The sequence below is a fragment of the Sparus aurata genome, chromosome 3 (assembly GCF_900880675.1).
Source record: "Sparus aurata chromosome 3, fSpaAur1.1, whole genome shotgun sequence".
NCBI lineage: Eukaryota > Metazoa > Chordata > Actinopteri > Spariformes > Sparidae > Sparus > Sparus aurata.
In genome coordinates, this window is record NC_044189.1 from 4,204,987 (window position 1) to 4,227,807 (window position 22,821).

The 22,821-nt window shown below is 43.0% G+C and overlaps 1 protein-coding gene across 2 annotated transcripts; it reads right to left on the reverse strand.

Moving 5' to 3' along the window:
* Positions 1 to 2,476: 2,476 nt before the first annotated feature.
* Positions 2,477 to 22,596, reverse strand: slc2a3a (solute carrier family 2 member 3a). 2 transcript variants are annotated; one of them, XM_030413045.1, is made up of 11 exons: positions 22,271 to 22,596; positions 21,874 to 21,999; positions 13,893 to 14,000; positions 13,634 to 13,794; positions 11,318 to 11,558; positions 11,046 to 11,208; positions 9,990 to 10,177; positions 9,785 to 9,889; positions 9,597 to 9,695; positions 8,450 to 8,653; positions 2,477 to 8,217 (listed from the first exon to the last, which is right to left on the reverse strand). In XM_030413045.1, exons 2-11 carry the CDS (start codon positions 21,883 to 21,885, stop codon positions 7,900 to 7,902), a joined length of 1,599 nt encoding a protein of 532 aa, XP_030268905.1. In that variant the 5' UTR covers positions 21,886 to 21,999; positions 22,271 to 22,596; the 3' UTR covers positions 2,477 to 7,899. The 2 variants fall into 2 exon arrangements, with proteins under 2 accessions (XP_030268905.1, XP_030268906.1); XM_030413046.1 differs by having other exon boundaries at positions 13,893 to 13,997; positions 22,271 to 22,595.
* Between the last annotated feature and the right edge of the window lie 225 nt (positions 22,597 to 22,821).

Sequence of the window (22,821 nt, forward strand, 5' to 3'; positions counted from 1 at the left end):
CGGCGCGACGGGATGACGGAGCAGCAGGACTGGTGGAGAGGATGCGGGAGGAGGAGGAGGAGGAGGAGGGGTTCAGTCTGTCTGGACCGAACCAGGTGTTCCACCACGTTCTGTGACCCAGATTCTGTAGGATCCTCAAACCCTGAACATCCTGAAGGCTTACAGACTGCACAGCAAATACACAAACATGCACACACTGCTTCATAATTTAGATTTTATGTGTGTGTGAAGCTGGAAAACACACAGAACCAATACAGTACCAATAAAGATATTGATCATAATGTCCTGGAAAACCTGGAAAATCCTGGAAAACAGTCATGGAAATTGAGAGAAAATGCCGAATGTCCTTGAAAAATCTTTAAACTCCCAGAATTAGTAGTATATGATTTAATATAATGTAGAGTTAGTTGTTTGCTTTAATTTGTGTGTTTGTATATTTACTGTTGCTCTTAATTAAATCATCGCAATGGATCGCAATAAAGTCATTAATTTATTTGTGATATATGTACAGGCGTTCATAATAACTATATAAAAATCTGTCCGCTGTACAGGGGCGGTTCTGGGGGGGGGGGCTGTAACTCTGAGTCCAGACCCCCCTGTGCCCCCCCGACAGGGAGTCTGCATTAATAACACAATGACAGATTTCTTGCAATGATTTTGAACTGAAGGGAAAGACAGAAATAAAGTGTCTCAGCAGTTTACTACCCAATCAAAATTGTTGAAATTGTAAAAACTGTTTTAAGTTCCATTTATCCCTTATCTGAATGAGGGATTTATCTTTTTTCCCCGGGTTGTATGAGCCCTCCAACAAAAAAGCCGGCCACAACCTGGCCCCCCTATTAAAACTGGTCTAGCACCGCCACTGTCGCTGTTGCAGGTCGTTTATAATCATCAGAGGAATCAGAGACTGTTTCATAAACACTTAAAAGCTCCTTGTAATGGCAAAATTATTATCTATTAGATAACTTTAATAATCAGTGACTTCCCCTCTAATGATGACCGACCTGCTCTCAGCTTCTGTGACTGACTTCCAGCAAACCCTCGGTTATCTGTGTTATCACAGTTGCCAAGTCCACTTATTATTAGCGACTTTGAGCTTGTTTTTCTGTAAAGTCGCTTATAAATATTGGTAGTTGCGGGTTGTGGGTTTTTGGGCTTGTTGTTAAAGTGTTCCTCTTCCTATTCTATTGCATATATTGTTTTGAAGTCCTGATACTAAAATGAAAAAGGATCATAACATATAAAAACAATAATATATACAATGATATTTCTGGATTCAGGGTGATATTTGTGTGTGTGCAAAGTGTAATAATCTCTCTCTTTTTTTTTTTTTTACCACGAATGGAGAAGTCGCTTGTTTTGGGCTTGTTTTCATAGGTATTGCTTGTTTCTCTCGCGATATCTGGCAACACTGGTGTTCAGGTAAATATGGATAATGTTCTGTAATAAAAGGCATTTGGGATATAAATTGATTAATTTAGGCACAGATTACTGTATTGGCTCTTTTCTATCGTATAGAGAAAAAGAGTGGGAACCATGAACGAGCTGAAAATCTTAGAGATGATCGATATATATCGGACAGAGAGATTATTTTAGGAATAATGGAAAATGTACATTATCTGTTATCGGCAGATGAAGAAATTATAGCTGGTATCACAAAGCTAACTCGCTTTTGTTGACTTTACAAGTACAGCACTGATGCACAGTAGGTGGCGGTGTGCACCTTTAAAGTTGTTTTGTGAGCAGCCAATAAGAAGAGAGAAGATGAACAACAAACAAGCTGTGTATGCTTGGATTAGGCTAATGTTTATCTAACTGTATCCAAATACAAATTCAGGGTCCATCCACATGGAAATGCTTTTGTGTATAGACGCACATGTTTTCCATCGTTTCAGCCGATCGTCCACATGAATCCTGTAAACTCACTTTTTTTAAACCTGATCTCAGGGTGGAAAAATTTGAAAACGCTGCCCTTGCATTCTTGTGTGGACGGTGAATCTGCATACTTTGCGTATCGATGACGCCATCGCCCCACCCCTCGACCTCTAGCCTTCGACCTCTGAACCCCGCGAGGTCTCATAACAACAACAACAATGGCGGACTACATGGTTGTGTTGGTGCTGCTTGAAATATTGAGCCTATTAGGATTAGTCTCATTTCGTCTTCTTCTTGTGTGTTCGGTGTTTGTATACAGCGCATGCCCCGTCTCTTCTTCTCCGTTTCTGGTGAATTTCAAGCGCCACCTATAGTCCTGGAATATGAACTACAGCGTGTTGAGTGGTTGGACCGATGACCAACAAGTGGGCCTAGTAACTCTGTCAGGACACTCCCACACAGGGTTTAAAACCCTGCGACTCCCCTCCAGTTAGTTAGAACTGAAGAAGACTTCTGTATACTCACTCACCGTGTGGCTTCTCTTCAGTTTGTTGAATTTGCACACAAATGCACCAAAATGCAGAAAAAAACACTCTTAATACACAGTCACACCATGTCTCGTTTACATGATGAATATTTTATTGAACGACTTTACGTCTGGTATGTACAGTACAAACACAAGTCAAACAGAAACAGACGGGATGATCGCTGAGAAATGTTAGAAAAGCCTGAAACTACAATGTCTTCTGTCACAGAACCCAAAAGTTAATCACCCAGAAGTCATTAACAGCGTCACGTGACTCCCGAGACACGCTGTAAATGTTATGTGATGGATCTTAATCACCGTTCTTTGCCAGTCGTGTACAATAATACTTCACCCGTCGAATGTGTGTCATTAAGTGAATGAGGGAGTGATTTCATCTCACATAGAGAAGCCGTGGGAAGCTTTCTCACAACATTTAAATAACAGTCTGTGAATGTGTGAGGTGCAGAGAGGCACAAATAGCAGACTTACAGTACTCAGACATACAGCACAGTCAGCACATTTACACAACTATAACACACAGATCAGGACAAAACGAACAAAAACATCACAGCAGCTAAAGCATGTCGATGACACTTGATTAATTTCAGAGCCAGTTTTTTTTATACAGTAGTTTGGAAATGACATTACAGCCAAGAACTGTTTAGAAAAAGCCGACAGAGAAGGACAACACAGTGGCCAAAAAACCTGATGAAACTACCATCAACAGCTCTGAGAGTAATCTGAATAGGCACACAGATAAAAGCCCATGGCTGCCACTGAGTGATGAGAAACACATGAGAGGAAAATTAAAAGACAGGAGAAAGTTGTGTCAGTCAGCGATCGACTCGTGTTCACCCACAGAAGAGCAGAAAGTTCAGAAAGCGTCTGATCCTCCCGTCTACATAATGAACGTGTACACCGCAAAGGAAAAACAATCCCAACACACGCATGACCGTGCAAGTCAACATATAAATAGTACTCTTTTAGAAAATACATATTTACAAATAAATACTTATACTACTCTCCTAGTTTGTACAGTAAGTGGTGGGTTGTGAGCTCGTACGTGTGCATAAAGTGGATGGCGTTGGTTAGGAGCAGTTTACACCTGGGTCCACATATTTGTTTAAAAATCCTTTCACATACTTTTGTGATATGTTGTATGCATCTGTATTTTTTAAGAGTGTAGCCACACCAGACCAGTTTGTTTTGGAGTCCGACGATATTTACTCCATCAAAGTTTATTGTTGTGTTTTGTTGTGTCTATTGAACAAGGCTGCCGGTGAGCGGATACAGCCCAGTCGCCAGAATAAACTGTTGACCCTTAACATTTATGTTTGCCACGGAGACATTAAATTTGTACCTATCAGCATTCCTACAATATGTGTAACATCACATTCAGATTACATTTATATGCGCTAACTTTCATGTCAGGATTGTGGGATTGGCGAGCCAGCTAGGAGATTATGGTGGCGCACCAGCTAGGAGAGATGTAGGTGTGAAACCACTGGATATTTTCAAGGAGGTGCCAGGACATTTTCAAGCCATGTTAGTGGCCACAAAACCAGATATATTTGTCAAGACATGCCAGGCAAGTCCAAACGTGATCTTTCCTAACCCTTAACTTAGATGTTTTTGTACCTAAACCTAACAAGAACATAAGCACAGCGCGTTTACAACAGAATTTTTTTTAATCTGGACATAAGAAAACAAAGTTGCCACAGAAAGAAAAGTTAAGTTTCAACATATCCGTGGTTTGCAGAACATCCTGCACATTGCCAACATTTATTTTGGCAACTGAGTTGGTTTTGAAATTTCATTTGCAATCCCTGATTCACTTGTGAATGGGCAGTTTTGCTGACAAATAAATCAAATTAGCTTTTCCACGATGGTTTGAACCAGAGAAAACAAACTGCTGATGTGACTGCACCTTAAATTGAAACTCTTAACTTGGTTACGGATGCGTCACGCCAAAATCAAATCTCCTCCTGGACAAAAGTGACATTTTGACTTCTTTTACGATGTTATTAAACACAATTCTCAACCTGTGTCTTCACTTTTACCTCTGAGACACCTTCAGTTCACCTCAGCACTCAGAGATAAAGAAAAAGCAACACGCATGAATGTTAGAGGTATTTGAGATTGTGATATCACAAAAAGGCAAACCCACCTGGGCAAGCTGAGTACTAGAAAGCATTTTAAATCCATATTCGACTCAGGTTCGGTCAAGTTCAGTGTTAGTGCCATATCAAAGGAGCAGTGTGGGTGTGGAAGCAGCGACCCTGCAGGAGAGGTTGAACACAACACTGAACACTATCATGAGAGGGTGCACCACACACCTCCCCCAGTGCAAACACAGTACGCCACAATCATCCACAAACACAGCAATACACCACAAAGCCATGCCTTCCACCATAATCATCCCCTCACTGTGAGAAATATTCATCTTAACAAGTTGTTTAACATCAAATCAGTGAGTTGTACAGGCTTATATTTCTTAAAACAAATGAAAAATGTCAGCAAATGTCATATTTTCATACTTTCAAATCAGCGTATCATTAGTATTTCATAACAAGGCTGGTATCGCTTAAATCAAACGTTACACTTCAGTGTAAATCACTTGAAACACTTGTCAAGATAAATATTTTTTCAATGTGTATTAAAAAATAAAATAATACATACATATGTTCTCGAAGTGCAGTGTAAATTACTGTAGCTGAGAAAGTTCATTTTACGACAGTAATTCACAGCCACTACAGAGTTTAGAAAATATACGTTATGTTGTACATTTATACACCAAAAGATACCGTACGATGGCGGTGGTACATAAATCAGATGGCAGACTTTTCGGACAAAGCACCACAGCGTAGACAGCGTTTGGACTCGACAAATAAAGTCTGAAAACACACCGAAAAATGTCTGATTTTGAGTTTCGACAGACATCGTGTGAGGCGGAAACACTGTTCATTTATAAACTATGGGTCGCCTAATTTCATGTTGGAAAATCGGGGTTGCTAAAAGTTGCAGTCGTCCATAACAGCTCAATTTAAACATTTTGGAGTAAGTAACGCAACTCTTAATAAAGTGGTGGTCATTGTGTTTTGGCTTTAATTGTTTTTAATTGTTAGTTTTACTCCAGAATGCTAACAAATAAGTACATCTGTTCAATTTGACTTGAAGGCAGATTGTAGTTTTAGTTTTTAAACTTTTCCGAGACTCATTTTGGAGTTGGTTCATATTAAAGACCAGGCGACTACAGGTTTTGGAGCACAAGTTGGTTGCTAGCTAAGTTAGCTATCATAGCCAACAGACAAAGTTAAGAGTCAAAGAAAAAAGTTGCCTTAAATGGGCTAATTAATCATCATTCAAGACCACACGTGATGTTGGACGATGCATAAACATCCTAGCTAGCTCAGCTAGATATACCATAGGATCGTCTGCAAATTGCCTAACTGGCTAACTCGCATAAATTAGCATTCAGTTGGTAGCAAAACTGCTAATTTTTTACCTTTTGGTGTTTTTTTAAGGTTAAAAGAAACTAAAACTTCAATCTGCTACATTCAAGGTTCTTCTAATCAACAGATCAATCATGTTAATAGTCTGTTTTCCATTTCAACATCTCACAGTTCACAGATTCCAAATCATTTTCTCAGATTATCAGAGTCCTCAGCACAAGTGAATAGTCATAGTCATTTCTCCCTTTGTGAAAATATAAAATCATATAAAAAATAAATGAATTAACCACTTTAGATACTCTAATCAAATGACGGCAACCCTTCAGAGACAGTCGGTCCTCCACTAAAGTGTTGTTTCTTCAGTATTAGCACTTCCCCTTTAGTCACCTCTTTTCATTATCAGCGCCTATTTCTTGATTGCACATTTTATACAAGTCTATTCTAATAACAGCGTGCCAGATTTACACGTTTTGCTCAGAAAGCCTAAATATAGTTTTTTAATTATTATTCGGTTAATTTGACCTAAAGCGCTGTTGTGCTCAGTGACTTCTCTACCGGCGGTTGAGGCTCTAATGCTTCGCTTTGCTGCGTAACTGGTTCACAAAGTGCATCTAAACAGACGACGGATGAGATGTACAGTGTTTAACTCTCAAGTCAATTCAAGTTGTGTGATGCAGGTTTACCTCCACCAAAGCATCTCACTACAGACTCATTTATCTTCGTCACCCGGGGGGGATAGTTTGGAAAGCATTACGATTCTAAATTTACTTCAGTGTATTATAATTATATACTTTATACAAAAATTAACTTCTAAGGTAATAAATACTCTTTATCTTCAACAAAAAAATATACATTGCACGTTACCCTACTGTGATCTACATGTGTAAAACAATTCATCCAACGTGTTTTTATCCACAGGTCCTGAAAATCATCAGCCACAGTCATGATCCTACAAGCGATTGTTTGTCTAAAGAAAAGACCCTCCAATAAAGAAATAATCCACAAGATTAACAACAAATTGGTGTCTATTTTCCCCTATTTGCACTTAAATATATCAGAAGAGAAAATCAACCATTAACAAGTTCTTGAACCTTCAGGAGACCAAACAAACAACTTGTTTCCAGCGAGGATGCGGCTAATTTAAATTTACGTTAAATAAACTTGTGGATTACATCTTTAATTATCGCTTTCAGATGAATCAACTCGGCATGACCTGTGGCTGCTGCTAATCTTCCATCCTGCATTTAACAACCAGACGAAACACATCTGAGGTCGCATGTGTTCACAAGATGGTAAATTAAAGTTCACTACTTTGGCATTGCTTTAAAAAGCTCTCTGGTTTCGTCAGCTTCAGTTTTAAGAATCCCTTCTTCGACCTGTGATCTGAGAACACTTCTGAAAACAAGGACAGGGAATTAACAGATAAAACATAAAGAAATATTACAAGATAAAACTACAGCTACGAAGTTATATTGCACTAAAATATCCACTATGACAGGAATACGTGGAAAAATATTTGCGTCATCGCGATCCACGTCGCCTCGTCCTCACCACATGGACCTGAACTCTCTAACTCGTGTAGAAACACCTGCATAAAGGCTGTCAACACACTCTGCTTGTTAGTCTGCACTGATGGACATTTTATCTGTTAGTATTTCCATGAACACAACCTGCGTTTGCTGCTGTGTCATCCTCAATCGACACTCTTGAGAACGACTCGCCCCTTTAATGAGCGGAGCTTAATTCCTAGGAATGTACACTAGATTCGACCGGTGGTTTTGTATGGTGACCGCTTCCCTTTCACAGCTGAGGAAGGGAGGATTTAAAAGAAGGAATTGTAGAAAATGTGACCATGACAGCAGAAAGCATGACCTTTTAAAGGTCAAAGCCTACAAATTGGTAATAGTTGTTTTCTATTATAAAATTATGTTGTTTATATTGTTCCAAGGTTTTATATTTAACTATAATTTACAGCATGTTTCAAATCTCTGTGATTCTTCCTTCATTTATAACCCCCGTCAACCATTAGAGCTAATGGATCTGGATCTACACACTCTCCTGCACTTTTGACTTTGATTTATCTTCAAGCGGCGTGGTTTCAGCTGCAGGAGGCGGAGCTGCCGCCGCCGCCTCCACCAGCGGGACCTTCTCCTTCACCGGTGAGGCGGGAAGCGTCGTGGCGGCGCTGGCGGTGGCAGGAGGGTCCTCGATGGATGAGGAGGTGGGCGGCGGTGCGCCGCCGAAGCTGCGGGCAATCTCGTCGAAAGTTTTGCCCCTCGTCTCTGGGACTTTGATGAAGGTGAAGATGAAGAAGAGGATGAGGAAGGCCATGAAGATGAGGAAGACCCAAGGCCCGCACAACTCCTGAGAAGACGAGAGAGAGGAGTCAGAGCTTTGTAGAAATAAGTGATTTATATAAACAGATAAGTGAATATTATCTGTGAACATGTAAACAGGCAAGGACACAGAAACTGGGTGATGATTTTATACAAAACAAAAGATTCAAAAGTGTCAAATCAAACTGAAAAAACAGGAGAAAAGCAATAAAAAGACGGTCCAAACTCTCCCGCCAGTTCAGACCAGGACGAGCACGTACCTCTAGTTTGGGGAAGCTCATTCCAACCAGGAAGTTGGCCGTCCAGTTGCAGCAGCCGGCCACAGCCATGGCCGCCGGGCGGGGCCCCTGGGAGAACAGCTCGGCCACAATGAACCATGGGATTGGACCGGGGCCCAACTCAAACATAGCCACAAACAGCATGACAGCAGTGATGGCCACGTAGCTCATACCGGGCAGAGTTTTCTGCTCAGAAAGAGAGAGAGAAAGAGAGGGAGAGACATCAGAAAAAGATTTATAATCACTGACTGACATTTGATTTGTGGGAGAACTGTGGGTGAATACAGAACTCTTAACTGCCACCTGGTGGCCGAAAGAAAAACCTGCAGTGTAGCTGAAGCAGCAGAAACAACATCCTCTTACAGGATGAACTGTGTTTGTATCAGGGTTCGTACGGGTGCTTGAAATCCTTGAAAGTGCTTGAATTTCAATGTTGTGTTTTCAAGGTCTGAAAAGTGCTTGGATTTTAGTTTAAGTGCTTGAAAGTGCTTGACATTATAACTCTGTGTCTTGGCAACTTTGGGATCAGACTGGATAGTTTTCTTATTACAAGGAGAAATAAAATCAGTGTGTGTGTGTGTGTGTGTGTGTGTGTGTGTGTGTCATCACACATGCAGCCTGGTAGCAATAGAAGGATGGCTGAGGAGAAGGTGAATTTGATGCAATTTGGACTGATGACACGTTCAATATTAATAAACTTTGATGAATAAGCGAAAAGCTTATAAAAGTTTATGTCAAAAAAGAAAATTACAGGCTCAGGTCTCTCTTTGTCCCGGTGCAAGTGTACCTGAAGAAAACCAAGTGGCTTCCCTTTTTTTGGATAAAACTTTGTGTTCTCCTTTAATTTCTAAAGTTTTTGCTATTATGAAACATCATTTTAGATGTTGACAGCGTAATACAATGTACATAATTGTGATAAAAAGTGAAAAAAATAATCACGAGTATATTCCTGTAGATATGTATTTTACACCAGTTATAAGGTGCTGGAAAATGTTATAAATTACCCTTAAAAGTGCCTGAAAAGTGCTTGAATTTGACCTTGAAAAATGTGTACGAACCCTGTTGTATATGTTTTATGTTTAACATCACGGCTGGCAGGTGAGAGAGAGAGGTGGTCAGGTGAACTCACCAGCAGGAGGGAGATGGTCATGAGCAGAGCGCTGATGGCCATTCCACCCAATCCCAGGAGGTGCAGAGACCTCCGTCCGGCCTTCTCCACCAGGAAGAGCTGGAGGACAGACACAGGACGCAGTGATGTGCTGCTGAATCTCACAAACAAACACATGCAGGGAACAGAAACGTGCTGACGTCACTCACAGAAACTACGGTGAAGATGGTGTTGACGACTCCGGCTCCGATGGTGGCGTAGATGGGCTTCTTGACACCGGCTGACTCAAAGATACCCGTCGAGTAGTAGAACACCTGAGGACAAAACAACACGTTTAATAAGTATGTCGTAAGTTATTTTCCTGATCACCATCTGGACTCTGGTTAATATCTGCCTCAGGTGTATATGACTCACAGCGTTGATCCCCGACAGCTGCTGGGAGAGCTGCAGCATGACGGCGATGAGGAGGGGCTGTCGGTACGACGCCGAGCGGAACAGCTCCAGGATCGTCACTTTCTTCTCCATGGCCATCTTGGCGCTCTCCTCCTTCATCTCCTGCAGGTCTTTGCTCACATCCTCGCTGCCACGCAGTCGCACCAGCGCTGTCGGCAGAACACAAACACAAACTCTTTGTTTTTGTTCTGGCACACAGACAAGACTTTTCCCTCGTTTCTTCACAGCTCTGCACTGAATACTACACAATAACAGAATACAAATGCCCCGAAAAAGCCAATAGAAGTGGGATTTGAAGCTCCCAGGCTGTGGCTCCCTCCTGTGGTGGTATCAGAGAGGATAATGTGGTAAACGTCTGACTGTGGAGCCCTGTGGTTGTCTGTTTGTGACGAGAGGTGTGAAGGAGAAGTGGGTCATCGCCTCGGAGTCGACCCCGACAGGCTACATGTGGAACAGATGCCAAAACCTTCTGCCGGTTCAAGGACTCTTCTCTCCGGGCCGACACGTCATCCTGACTCGCCTCAGCTCACCCTGTGTGTCTCTAACTACACCCACTGATCTTCCTTCCTCTCAGCACACCTTCATGTCCGACTTTTCTCACCTGATATTTCTCTCCTATCCACCAGATGATACACAACACATTATCCGCCTGACTACAAAGAGTATAGCTTGCTGTAGCTGTAACACGATGGTGTTTTTTAACCAGCTTGCCGTCTCAGTGTTTCCTGTTTCATAAGAGACAAGGAGCTTAAATTAAGCACCACCCGACTCACAGTGTTTGTTGGTCACGTGCGTCGCAGCACATACCAGTTTTTATATTCAGCAGAGGTAAAAACACTTCCTGCATTCTGGTTTCTGAGTTTTTTTTATGCAAGTTTGTGAATTTCTGCATCAATTCATGGTGGAAATATCTTCGTTTATGTCAAGGAAACTATTTTGCTTTTATGTTTTTATAAGAGGGACAACTGTAGTTAATATTCAGGAGGACCTGGACTACACCTGTGCATCAGTGCCTACCTTTGCGTGCCTGCTCCTCCTGTTTAAGGTTAATAAGAAGGAAGCGAGGGCTCTCAGGACAGAAGGGCAGCAGGATGCACTGCAGGATGGCGGGGGCCACGGTGAGGGCCAGCAGCAGGGGCCACAGCTTGGCTGAGCCCAGCAGACTCTCCAGACCGAAGACCTAAACACCAAAGACCACAAGAGAGTCTGAACTTCTTCTTCTTCTGAGAAATACAAGGAGCTGATCTCAACACTTAAATCAGTAGTTTGTTAGGAAGCCTCCTGCTGACCTGGGCGATCAGGATGCCCACCACCACACCGAGCTGGTGAAGCGTGCCGAAGGCTCCTCGGAGGGGAGTGGGCGACACCTCGCCGACGTACATGGGAGTCAGGCCGGTGAAGAGGCCGCAGAACAGGCCGATGACCAGGCGACCGGCGATCACCATCTCGTAGGAGGAGCAGATGGTGGAGAAGCCCATGAGGAGGCCGCCGATCACCGCCAGACAGTTCACCAGGAACATGGAGCGGCGCCTGAGGAGACGAGGCAGGGTGATGAATTTTTGATGTGGTTTATGAGATGAGCTACAGCATTGTTTATTTGAATGAGGACAGAGGAGGAGCAGCTGAAAGACTTGTGGTTGGAGAGGAGAAATATTGTCAGCCTCATTGATCAGCTGAGAGATTGCCATACTTGCGTGTCAGGACTGACTGACCGATGTGACTGTAGGTGAAGGTCAGGACTCCTGTTTATTCCCTTTACTGACACATGAGGGTCAGTCCAGTTTTACACTGTAAACATGTGTGTGTCAAGATCAGGATTACAGGAAATCTGTTTTTTTTTGTTTCTCTATCAGCTGAATGTTTTTATGAGCTGCATGTTTACTTCTACATTCTAGAAATCAACCTATTTGATCTATTTTCAAGAAATCTGATGATAACAAACACTACAAAACTCTAAGTCTGTATGAAGTGTTGACATATAGCTATAAAGATGAACAACATGACATCTTCTTAATAGTGATGCCAAAACATGTCCACCACACCCTCTGGAAGCTGACTGACGTAAAGATCCTAAATCCTGCCCCAAACTAAAAACTAGAAAATTGGAATCGAAATGATTTTGGGATTGTTTGAGTTGTTCAGGTTGAGGTTCAGGTTCAGGTTGTTTTTCTCACACTGTGCTACGATACAATACAGTACGGCACGATATGGTACAGTATAGTATGACACGATACGGTACGGTACTGTACAACACGATATGATACGGTACTGTACGATACGGTACAGTTCCGTATGATATGGTACAGTATGGTACGACACAATACAGTATGGTACTATATGGTACAATGCGATACGGTACAGTATGGCACGATGCGATACGATATGGTGCGGTACTGCACGATACGGTACAGTACAATATGGTACTGTACGGTATGATGCGATATGATACGATACGGTGCGGTACTGCACGATACAGTACAGTACAATATGGTACTGTACGGTATGATGCGATATGATACGATACGGTGCGGTACTGCACGATACAGTACAGTACAATATGGTACTGTACAGTACGATAAGGTACTGTACGATACGGTACAGTACAATATGGTACTGTACGGTATGATGCGATATGATACGATACGGTGCGGTACTGCACGATACAGTACAGTACAATATGGTACTGTACGGTATGATGCGATATGATACGATACGGTGCGGTACTGCACGATACGGTACAGTACAATATGGTACTGTACAGTACCATATGGTACTGTACGATACGGTACAGTACAATATGGTACTGTACGATACGGTACTGTACGGTACGATACGATACAGTACGATACGGTACTGTACCGTATGATACGATACGGTACTGTACGGTACGATACGATACAGTACGATACGGTACTGTACCGTATGATACGATACGGTACAGTACGATGTGATACGGTACGATATGGTACTGTACTGTACGATGCGATACGATATGGTACGGTTCGATATGCCATGATATGATGCGATTATCATCGTTTTTATTTTTCCCTATGGGGAAATTTCTCCTGGGCTCAAATGCTGTGCACATTCAGGAGGTGATTAGTTTAGCTTAGCTCAGTTTAGCTTAGTTTACAAACGCATGTATCTCAGAGCTCCAGCTTTGTATATCGTGCAAAGACTGAGATGCACTTCAAAGGTTTTTTTCTTGTCTAATTTATTTTTAATCTGCATTCTTTGATGACTTCATACCATTTGTAGGTGGAAAAAGAAAAGTGGATTAAAGCCGAGCAGAATGTGGAAAACAAACTTCTGCTCTAAACAACAGTCTGAGCCCTGGAAGAGAAAATGGCAAATGGAAGGAAAGAAGTAAGAACTCTGGGGAACATTAGAGCCGAGCTGTGGGCTCAAGACAGACACGCTTCATCTCCTCCATTAGTGGTAATGGCTTGTGACAGTTCAGCCGAACCACACAGGAAACACACAGCACCATTAAAGGACCAACAACACAACGAGTGAATATGTTGGAGGAAAATCTCCAGATCGTATCGTGTAATGTAAAGACGACAACAGTCAACACTTCAGCTGAATTTCAATTTAGTTTCTACCTGCCAAATCGGTTGGCCATGACTCCCACGCTGAAGGAGCCCACCATGCCGCCCACGCTGAAGATGGCGACGGCGACGCTCCACACGATGGTACAGACGCCCGGGCTGATTGGCTCGCCATAGCGCTCGACCCAGGTGTCGTTGAAGAAGGACCGCAGTTTCTGAAGGTACAGGGGACGATTATTATTGGTATTAATCTGTAAAAAGAATAGTTTGGCTGATATTCTGATTTCTTTCTTAGAGTTTGATGATGACCGACCTGCTCCGGAGCGTTGATGACTCCCGTGTTGTAACCGAACTGCAGAGAGCCGATGACGGCGGTGCCCAGAGAGAACAGGAGGTAACCTGTCACCTGCTTTTCCTGCTGCTAGAGATAAGAAGAAGAAGAAGAATGGAAAAGCAAAAACAGAAAATGGAGATGAGTGCGGAAACAAAAGGAGGGGGAACAAAAGAGAGAGAGAGAGAGAAACAATAAATATCTGAGCTCATAATCAGATTTTGATGCCGACGCCAGACGGATCACAAACAGTAATTTCAGGTATCAGACGGAGAACTCGTGACTCATCACATTCAAACTGGAATCACTACGACTAACACAACAGCAACTCCTCATGGAAGTCATGTAAACATCAGAGTATTTACTATAAATACAGAGTCGAGTATAAAACTGTGCAGCAACGTTCAGGCCTTCACGTTAAGTTCCAGCTTCTTTCTCCATCAGTTAACGAGGATGAAATTCAATACTGAAGCTCTGCGTCAGCTCCCATCATGCCCCTTCATACATCTCTGTAATGAAATCATGTTGAGTATGATGGTGGAGCAGATGTCATAACAAGAGATGAATGAGCTGATCACAGGAGAGTCATCGTAGAGTCCTGCTGGGTTTTTACTGGTTATCTTTACCATCAGGGAAGAACGTTTAGCTTCTTTATCATCCTGTTGTTTCACTTTTTGGAACTTTTCTTTAATTAGGCGAAAAAACAGGCTAGTTTTATCCATGTCTCCCATTTGGAACATCGTTAATTGAGATGGCGTCGGCATAGTGAGCTCCAGAAGCAGAGACCCATAAAAAAGTATTTTAAAAAAGGCATAAAGAAGTTATCAGGCTAAAACAAACAGGAAGAGATCTTAAAATGAGGAAGAACTTTCTTAGAACTAATAAATGTTGGCATTTTACATTTCAGCAAACCGTGAATGTGTTGAAACTTTACTTTCATGCTACAATTTTTGATTTTATGCCGTGTGAATGCTGTGGTAGATAAACCATTTATCTGTGAGGACAAAATCATGTTTGGATGTAAAACAGCCGTTCTTTTAGCCACAAAGACAGGTTGAAAATATCCTGTCACTAAAACGACCTGGTTTTGTTGGTTTCTTACAGTTATCTTTCGTTTGGCAGCCATCTTGCCATGAAGTCACAACACCATCATCCCCTCCTCCTCCAAATGTACAACGTAGAAATGTACAATGCCCAGATTTTATCCTTGAATCTGTGCTGAAACTCCTTCATCTTCAGGTAAGAGTTCACTTAAGGTGCTTTTCAGTGCTTCACCCATCCACACACTGATGGCAGAAAGGTGATTCTGCCTCATCTCAAGTGATGTAAGTGTGCTGAGGAGGAGGAGGAAGAGGAGGAGGAAGAGGAGGAGCATCTAGAGGTCAGTGAAGGTCAAACTTTATTAAAAATCCTCTGGATCGATCTGGTCGTATGAGGCTCCGGGCGGGTCAGGCTGGGTGACGGCTGTAGAAAGTGGGCCACCGTGTCTTTGTTTCTGCTGCGGTCTGTGATAATAAAGCCACTCGTGCTGACGGCGGCAGAATGAGCTGCTGCTGTTATTTGAGACGGTATAGATGCGAGCGCGAGGCCTCAGGTGATCCGCCGCCCTTGGCACAACAATAACAGAGCGAGGTCGGACATTATTAGCATGGACTGCACTTCTCGGGAGTCAGATTTGGCCGGATGGGTGTCGGCTGCTCCGGACCAATCGAGATGAAGACGGAGAAACATGGATGGAAAAAAATGACATGAAGGTCGAACTGGAGTTATTATAAACACCTGAGTGACATCACCTGTCCTTCACCCCCACTTCCTCTTTCTTCTCCTCCTTTCTGCTTTAATTCCTCCCAGCTCCCAGAGTTAATGAAATCTGCTCTCTCCCAGTGTTTTGCTCTTTCCCTCTGTTTCCAAACACTCCCTGAGGACTCCTGTGACATTTACGAGCGATCGATAATCCTGCGAGCCGACAGACTGAAAGCCTGCGCGTCTCTCTGGGCGTGTCTGCAGAGTGGACCGGCTGCAGGTGTTTGTCTGCTCTCATTCAGCCTCTCAGGAGCTAAAAATGGATTCCAGCTTAAAAGTTTTATAATATTTTCTCAGAGGAATTAAAGGTTCTTATTCAAAACAACTTAAAAACATCACCGCGCTCCTCATCGTCGCTCCTGTGCCTCAGACTGGATCATTTATAGTCATTTATCACACAATTATGAATAAAAGTAGATTTTCCGTCTCTTCTTTAAGGGAGTCTAAGAGAATATAGTGAACTGGTATGGCACAGAAGCATAAAGCTTATTAAAGAAGATGTTTATGAACAATTTAGACGACTGTGTGTTCAAGAAAATGCAGGAACATGACCAGAATAAAAAACATCTGACTCCAGACATGTTTTACTGCACGTCCTCTTCCTCGGAGGCTCGCCAGCGACACATTAAAGAAATTGATCCAGCAGAGGCCGACTGAGTTTAATATATAGTTCTGGTCCGGGTCCAAACGTGCTCCATTATATATAATCCTTAATGCAGCTCAACAGCATATTTCATTAGACTTCCCCTGGTTTGGTTAAACAGCCTCGATATATAAAACACAATGTGACCGTTTGTTTTTTGGTCATATAATCAATAAAAAACAGTCACCAGACGATATATTTGATGTTCTACCTCATGAGCTTTATTGGTTTTTGTTAAATATTTGCTTTTATTCTGAATTTGATGACAGCAACATGTTTCAAACATGTTATCATGTTTTCATGTGAAGGGTTTTGCTACGCAGGCTCAGGAACACAACGATGGCCTGATGTTTTTATTCATGTTTAAGACGGCGTTCCAACTTCTTTTGGGGTCGTAGCTGCAGAAAACATTCCCCTCAGAGTTGGCAGAAGGCCCAGAAGCAGAAACCCATACAAATGTATTTAAAAAAAGCCAAAAAGAAGTTGTTATCAGGCTAAAACAAACAGGAAGAGATCTTAAGATGAGGAAGAACTGTCCTGGAAATAATAAATGTTGGCATTTTACATTTCAGCAAACCGTGAATGTGTTGAAACTTTACTTTCATGCTACAATTTTTGATTTTATGTCATGTGAATGCTAAATAAATTAACCATTTTGTTTCTGTGAGGACAAAATCATGTTTGGATGTAAAACAGCTGTTCTTTCAGCCACAAAGACAGGTTGAAAATGTCCTGACGGTCACTAAAATTAACCGACTTTGTTGGTTTCTTACAGTTATTTTTTGTTTGGCAGCCATCTTGCCATGAAGTCACAACACCACGATCCTCCTCCTCCATATGTACAATGTAGAAATGTACAATGCCCAAATTTTATCCCTGAATCTGTGCTGAAACTCCTTCATCTTCAGGTAAAAGTTCACTTAAGGTGCTTTTCAGTCCTTCATCCATCCACACACTGATGGCAGAAAGGTGATTTTGCCTCATCTCTTAAACAACAGCATAAAGTACACAGTATAGTATAAAATATCAGAGGTTTTGATGAAAGATGGCGGTTCAGTGCGACATCATGTGATGAAAAAGTGGGAACTCTCACATCCGACTGATCCGTCATCGTCCGTCTGAGATCATCAACATCACTTCATTTTAAAGTTAATTAAACAAGACAGAAAGAAAAAAAAGCCCTGAGCGCGCACACACACACACACACGCACCACACACACACACACACACACACACACACACACCACGCACACACACACACACACACACACACACACAGCCTTGTAGTTCACCTTCCTCTTTCCTCCTCCTCTCCCTCACCGACTGTATCCGTCTCTGTTTTTTTTTTTTTGTCCAGTCACAGTGACTCAGTAGAAATCACCGGTCACATGACGGCACCCAAAACCTTCTCAGATGGGAATCAGTAACAGGAGTGTGTAAGGCAAACCCGTCTAATGCAGTTACACAGCAGCTCACGTCCTCTTTAATCTTACAGTCTGAATCTGAACAACCTTCATCAGAATTCAGCTCAGTTATCTGAACGTCCACAAACGCCAGCTGAGAAGGTTTTCATGTTCAGCTCCGGACAAACTCTCGTGCTCGCCGCCTGTTGCAGCTCCCAGATTAGCTGAACAGATGCTGCGTTACTGTGGTAACCGTTGTCATTATGACACAGTGTGCACACACTGCGCTCACACACACGTCCAGCCTCATTCCTCCTGTCCTGAGCTGAGAGATGAAGTCGAACACAAGAGCTGTCGGGCAGTTTGAAGCATCCAGCGTTCACCTTCACTGAAAACATCAAACTTTTGCTCCCTGGAGCTGATTTTACTTTCTGTTTTTCTAGATTTCTTTCTGGTTTTGTTTCCCCTCAGAGTTGGCACAAGGTCGAGTTGCTCATTACCACTCTGCTCTGCTGTTTCAGTCAGTCAGGATACTGTCGTCCATCAGAGTCAGATCAGCCTCAGAAACTTGAGATAAAGTTAGCTGGCTAGCTTTACTGAGGAAGCTAAGCTAAGAAAATGCTAATAACAAAAGAATCACTGCTGCTAACGATGTGACCGAGTGTCTTTGGTTCAACATCTCCATCCTTAAGACGACTCGTGGAGGAAACACTATCTTTTAGATGTTTATTTCTTTGAATCACCATGTCATGATGGTGCAGGGCTCAGTAGTAACGACTGTCGATAGCATCGTCGCTAACCCTAATGACCAGCAAGCTAATAGCTCCTTACCAAGTGTGTTTTCACATTTAACTGGTTGAATTAAAGGTTTATTTTGACCAAACCAGGGTGGATGATTGTTGGAACATTTAGAAGATGAATCAAGCTGGTTTTGGTGAGTTTTTATCTGTTTCTGTCAAGTCTAAAGGTTAAATCACAGTTTTTGTTAATGGAGTTTGGTGGCTTTAAAGAGAGCAACACCAGAAATCTGTTTTGGTTTTGATCATTTTGTTTTAAAGATACAATATGAAACACTATCACGAATGTTTCCATCGATGTTCAAACCAGAGAAATCCATCCACAGGTAGATGAAGACAACGACTCCCATGATCCCACACGACGTACGACTTTTGTTTCTCTTGCGATTGAGAGGGACGTCGTGGCAGAAATGACATTTTATCACAAAACAAACTGGGATTTTCTGCCGTCTGCACTCTGAAAACCTTTTTGTTACTTGGGTTAGGGTTAACCTGCTTCAGCAACACTTAGAGGATTTCCATCGTTGCTTTTTAAGATTTTTCTGCCTTATTCACACGAACAACGTGAAAACAATCACAGCTACAGGTGATTCTGATGCTAACTACTGGATGAATGACTCATCTAACTGTCCTTCTTCTTTATTTCTGGACATCGCCATCTTCCTCCTCGTGTCTCTCTCTGTTCTCTCTTTCCCTCCATCCGACCGAGAGCGTCCATACATCCCCCCCCTCCCCTTCTTCCTCCGTCTCCATGGCAACAGCCTGGAGGTGACAGTTTTATTGACACAGGCTGAAAGTGACCACACATCTCATTAGCTAAAGTACACTCCTGCTACATGCCTGCACACACACACACACACACACACACACAGTGACTACATCTGACCTACATCTGTTCTGAGCCAGCTAACACAGTTTCAGAGAGCTAATCAAGTCGAACCCCCCCCGTTAAAAACCAGGAAGTGAAACGTATCGAGCTGTTTTTGGTGATAAAAAACGTTACGGGTTGGATTTTTCTTGGCGTGAGGGTCGCACGGCGATCGAGTCGTGCATCGACGAGCCGGTCGATGTTTGGCACGAGCGATAAGAGCGCGATGTAAAGTCACAACATGACAGGACGCCCTTCAGCGACACGCCAATGTAAACACACGCCAACACACTGACACACATATAGTCATGCAACTAGTCGCGAATTTGGTGCTACGTGTTCGAGGGTAGAGGAGGTACAGCATCACGTTTGAGTCAAATTTGAACCAAACAATGCTAAAGTTGTCGCTTCAGTTATAAAAGATTGATCTTCTGTGCACAAACTAATAATTCACAACACAGCGCTTACTTTTCAACACACTTCCACAGATATTTATCCTGATTTTAATCTGTATTACGTCTCCAACCAGCTGTTATTTTCACTATCGATGAATCTGCCAATCGTTTTCACAAATTCTCCTCCAAGAGAGGATAAAAAAGCTCAAATCAACGTCTTCAAACTGCTTTTTTTATCCAACTAACTGTCCAAAAAAACCCAACGACTCTTCATGAACTGTCAGACATGACGAAGAAAACCAACAAATCCTCAAATATACGAAGCTGGAACCAGTCAGTGGACACAGAGTTTTCATCAAGCGTGTTTTTGCACTGATTTGCACGATTAATCGATTTATGGTTCAGTTTATGTCACAAATTGTAAGAAATGAGAGTCTCTCAGTCAATGTGACGTCTTCAAATCGCTTCTAAACCCAAATACTTTTTATTTACCGTCATAAATGTCATTGAAAAGCAGCAAATTATTACGTTTTAGATGCCGGAACCAACAAACGTTTGACTTTTTTTTGCTTGAAACACGTCTGAAACGATCCGTCGATTATTAAACTAGCCGGCTCGTTTGTAAGACGACCGGAGTGCAGAGGATAAAACAATTAAACCAAACATACACACACACACACACGCACGCACACACTAAATAGATTAAGAGAGTAATCTGATTTCTTCTGCTCTGATGTCTCAGGAGGAACACGTTGCATCGGCGTGTCGCTCACGTGTGAACGAGCAGAGAGCGTTTCCTGTTACATTCAGGAGAAACTGGATAACAAGCTTTAAACAAAGACATAACATCAAATCCAAAGTTTAATAAGATGATCGGCATTGTGGGAAATATTTCCTGCTATCAAACTCTGTTGTAGCTGCTCAAAAAAACACATGAAAAGATGTTATTTAATCTACGTTTGGATGAATTTTCCAGTGATATTAATCCTAATCCTGAATATAAATCTTCTGAAATGAAAAACTGAAATATATTTTCCTGCTACTGTCTCTTGTTTTGAGGACATTCCTGCATCATGAATATTTATGAGAGTCATGAGTCATGAGACGTTCATTTATATGCGAGCAAAATTCAACCTGGTGTCTTTGCTCCGCCTCTTTCTCCGCAAACATTTATACATCAAACACAAATACAGTGTTGATGTAAGTTCATATTTCTTCGCTGATGATCCAGCCTGACGTCATCAGTTCTTATCGGTGAGCGACAGGAACTCATGATGCTTTTCTACATTAAAGGAGCAGCTCGCCCAGAATTAAAAATGTGCTCATTATCTCCTCCTCAGCATGATGATGGGAAGTTTCCACAAAACATTTCTGGACCTTCACAGTAAAAATCTAAAGCACCTGAAGCAGCTGGAGACTCGATTTAAACTGCTGTAAAACAACATCAGATGACTCCGTGTGGTTTAATCCAAGCCCAGAGATTCCCACCTGGACTGAAGTGGGTGTAGGAGCGACTCGAGGGTGTAAATGACGACTTTTTAAATCAATGTGGGATCTCTGGCCGTCCTGACACTCGGATTAAGCAGGACGAGCTGTAAGAAGCCGTCTGATGACCTTTTAAAACATCTCCTTCAGTTGTTCTCTTCCTGTGAAGCTCCAGAAATGTTTCGAGGACTGCGAAACAGTCACCTGACTCTCCATCAGCGCGCAGGGAGGAGACAGTGACTCAATTTTATTCTTATTGCGTGCATTATCTCATCAGCTCTACGACAAGTGCAACACATGAGTGGAAACAAAGGCCACACACTCCCTGCAGGACTCAGTATAAACCCTGAGCATGCTCACTGTGGACGTGGCAGACGTCTGCATAGTACACCGTGTTTCCTTCACACACATCTGCAGTGACTCACAGCATTATTGTAGCATGCACACAGGCCGACACCGCCCACACACACTCACACACAGCTCCCACTTTATATAGAAACACTGTCACAGGTGTTTGACTCACAGCTCCTCACATACAGCAGAAACCACAAAGAAAGAGAATCACTTGCCTGTCCTTCCATCTTCTCAAATCTAGTCGAGGATGTTTCTTTTTCCTTTCCCTACTTCAGATGCTCACAGCAGATCTTCAGGTGGTGGTGAGAAGCGTTGCAGGACCCGCCCGCCGGCGCTGACAGCTGCGGGAAAAGAAGCGCACCGCCCCGGTTAGGCGCTGTCCGTGGTACCAGCCGTGCGGTGCCGGGAAGGACACGACCGAGCCAGCACAGGAACACACTCACTGATAATCGATAGCATGCATTGACTCTGAGCTGTAAAGTGCAGGATGTGAACATGGATGAGTGTGTGTCCGTGTGTGTGTGTGTGTGTGTGTGAGTCGGTCAAACTGGAGCGTTTTAACACCAACACACAGATAAAGGTCCAAACCCAGCAGGGTGGAGCTCCACTCACCGGTGTCGTGACTCCGGAGGCCGGACAAAGGAACCCGTCGGTGGGCTTCAGTGGTCGGGTGTGAGCAGCAGCGCCTCCCGCCCCTCTGCATCCAGCGCGTCTTATTCAGGAGCTGCGAGGAGAACCGCACGCACTTGTTTTTATTTTTTTAAATATTTTTTTTGTTCTCCTCCTCCATCAACCTATGACGAGCAGGAATGCTGGGATGCCGTGACGTGGCCCCGCCCCCTCCGGTCGTACGTGCACAGCTCCGTGTCTCCTGCTGCGATGCTCCGCTAGTTGGTTGACGGGAGTGGAGCGGGCGCATGCGCAAGAGGGGGGAGCTCCTGAGGGTCGTGAGAGGGATGAATGTGCCCCCTCCCCTCCCCTCCCCCCCCCTCCCTCTGGTGTCCTCCTCGCCTTCCCATGATGCATCTCTCTGGCGACCTTGACAGCAGCTCTGGGTGAAGTTGCTGATGCTGCGGATGCTGATGCAAGGCGCTCCGTTACCGAGGCAACGGGTCAGATGATGCTCCAGCTGTACAGATGATGACTTTACAAACATTATCAGA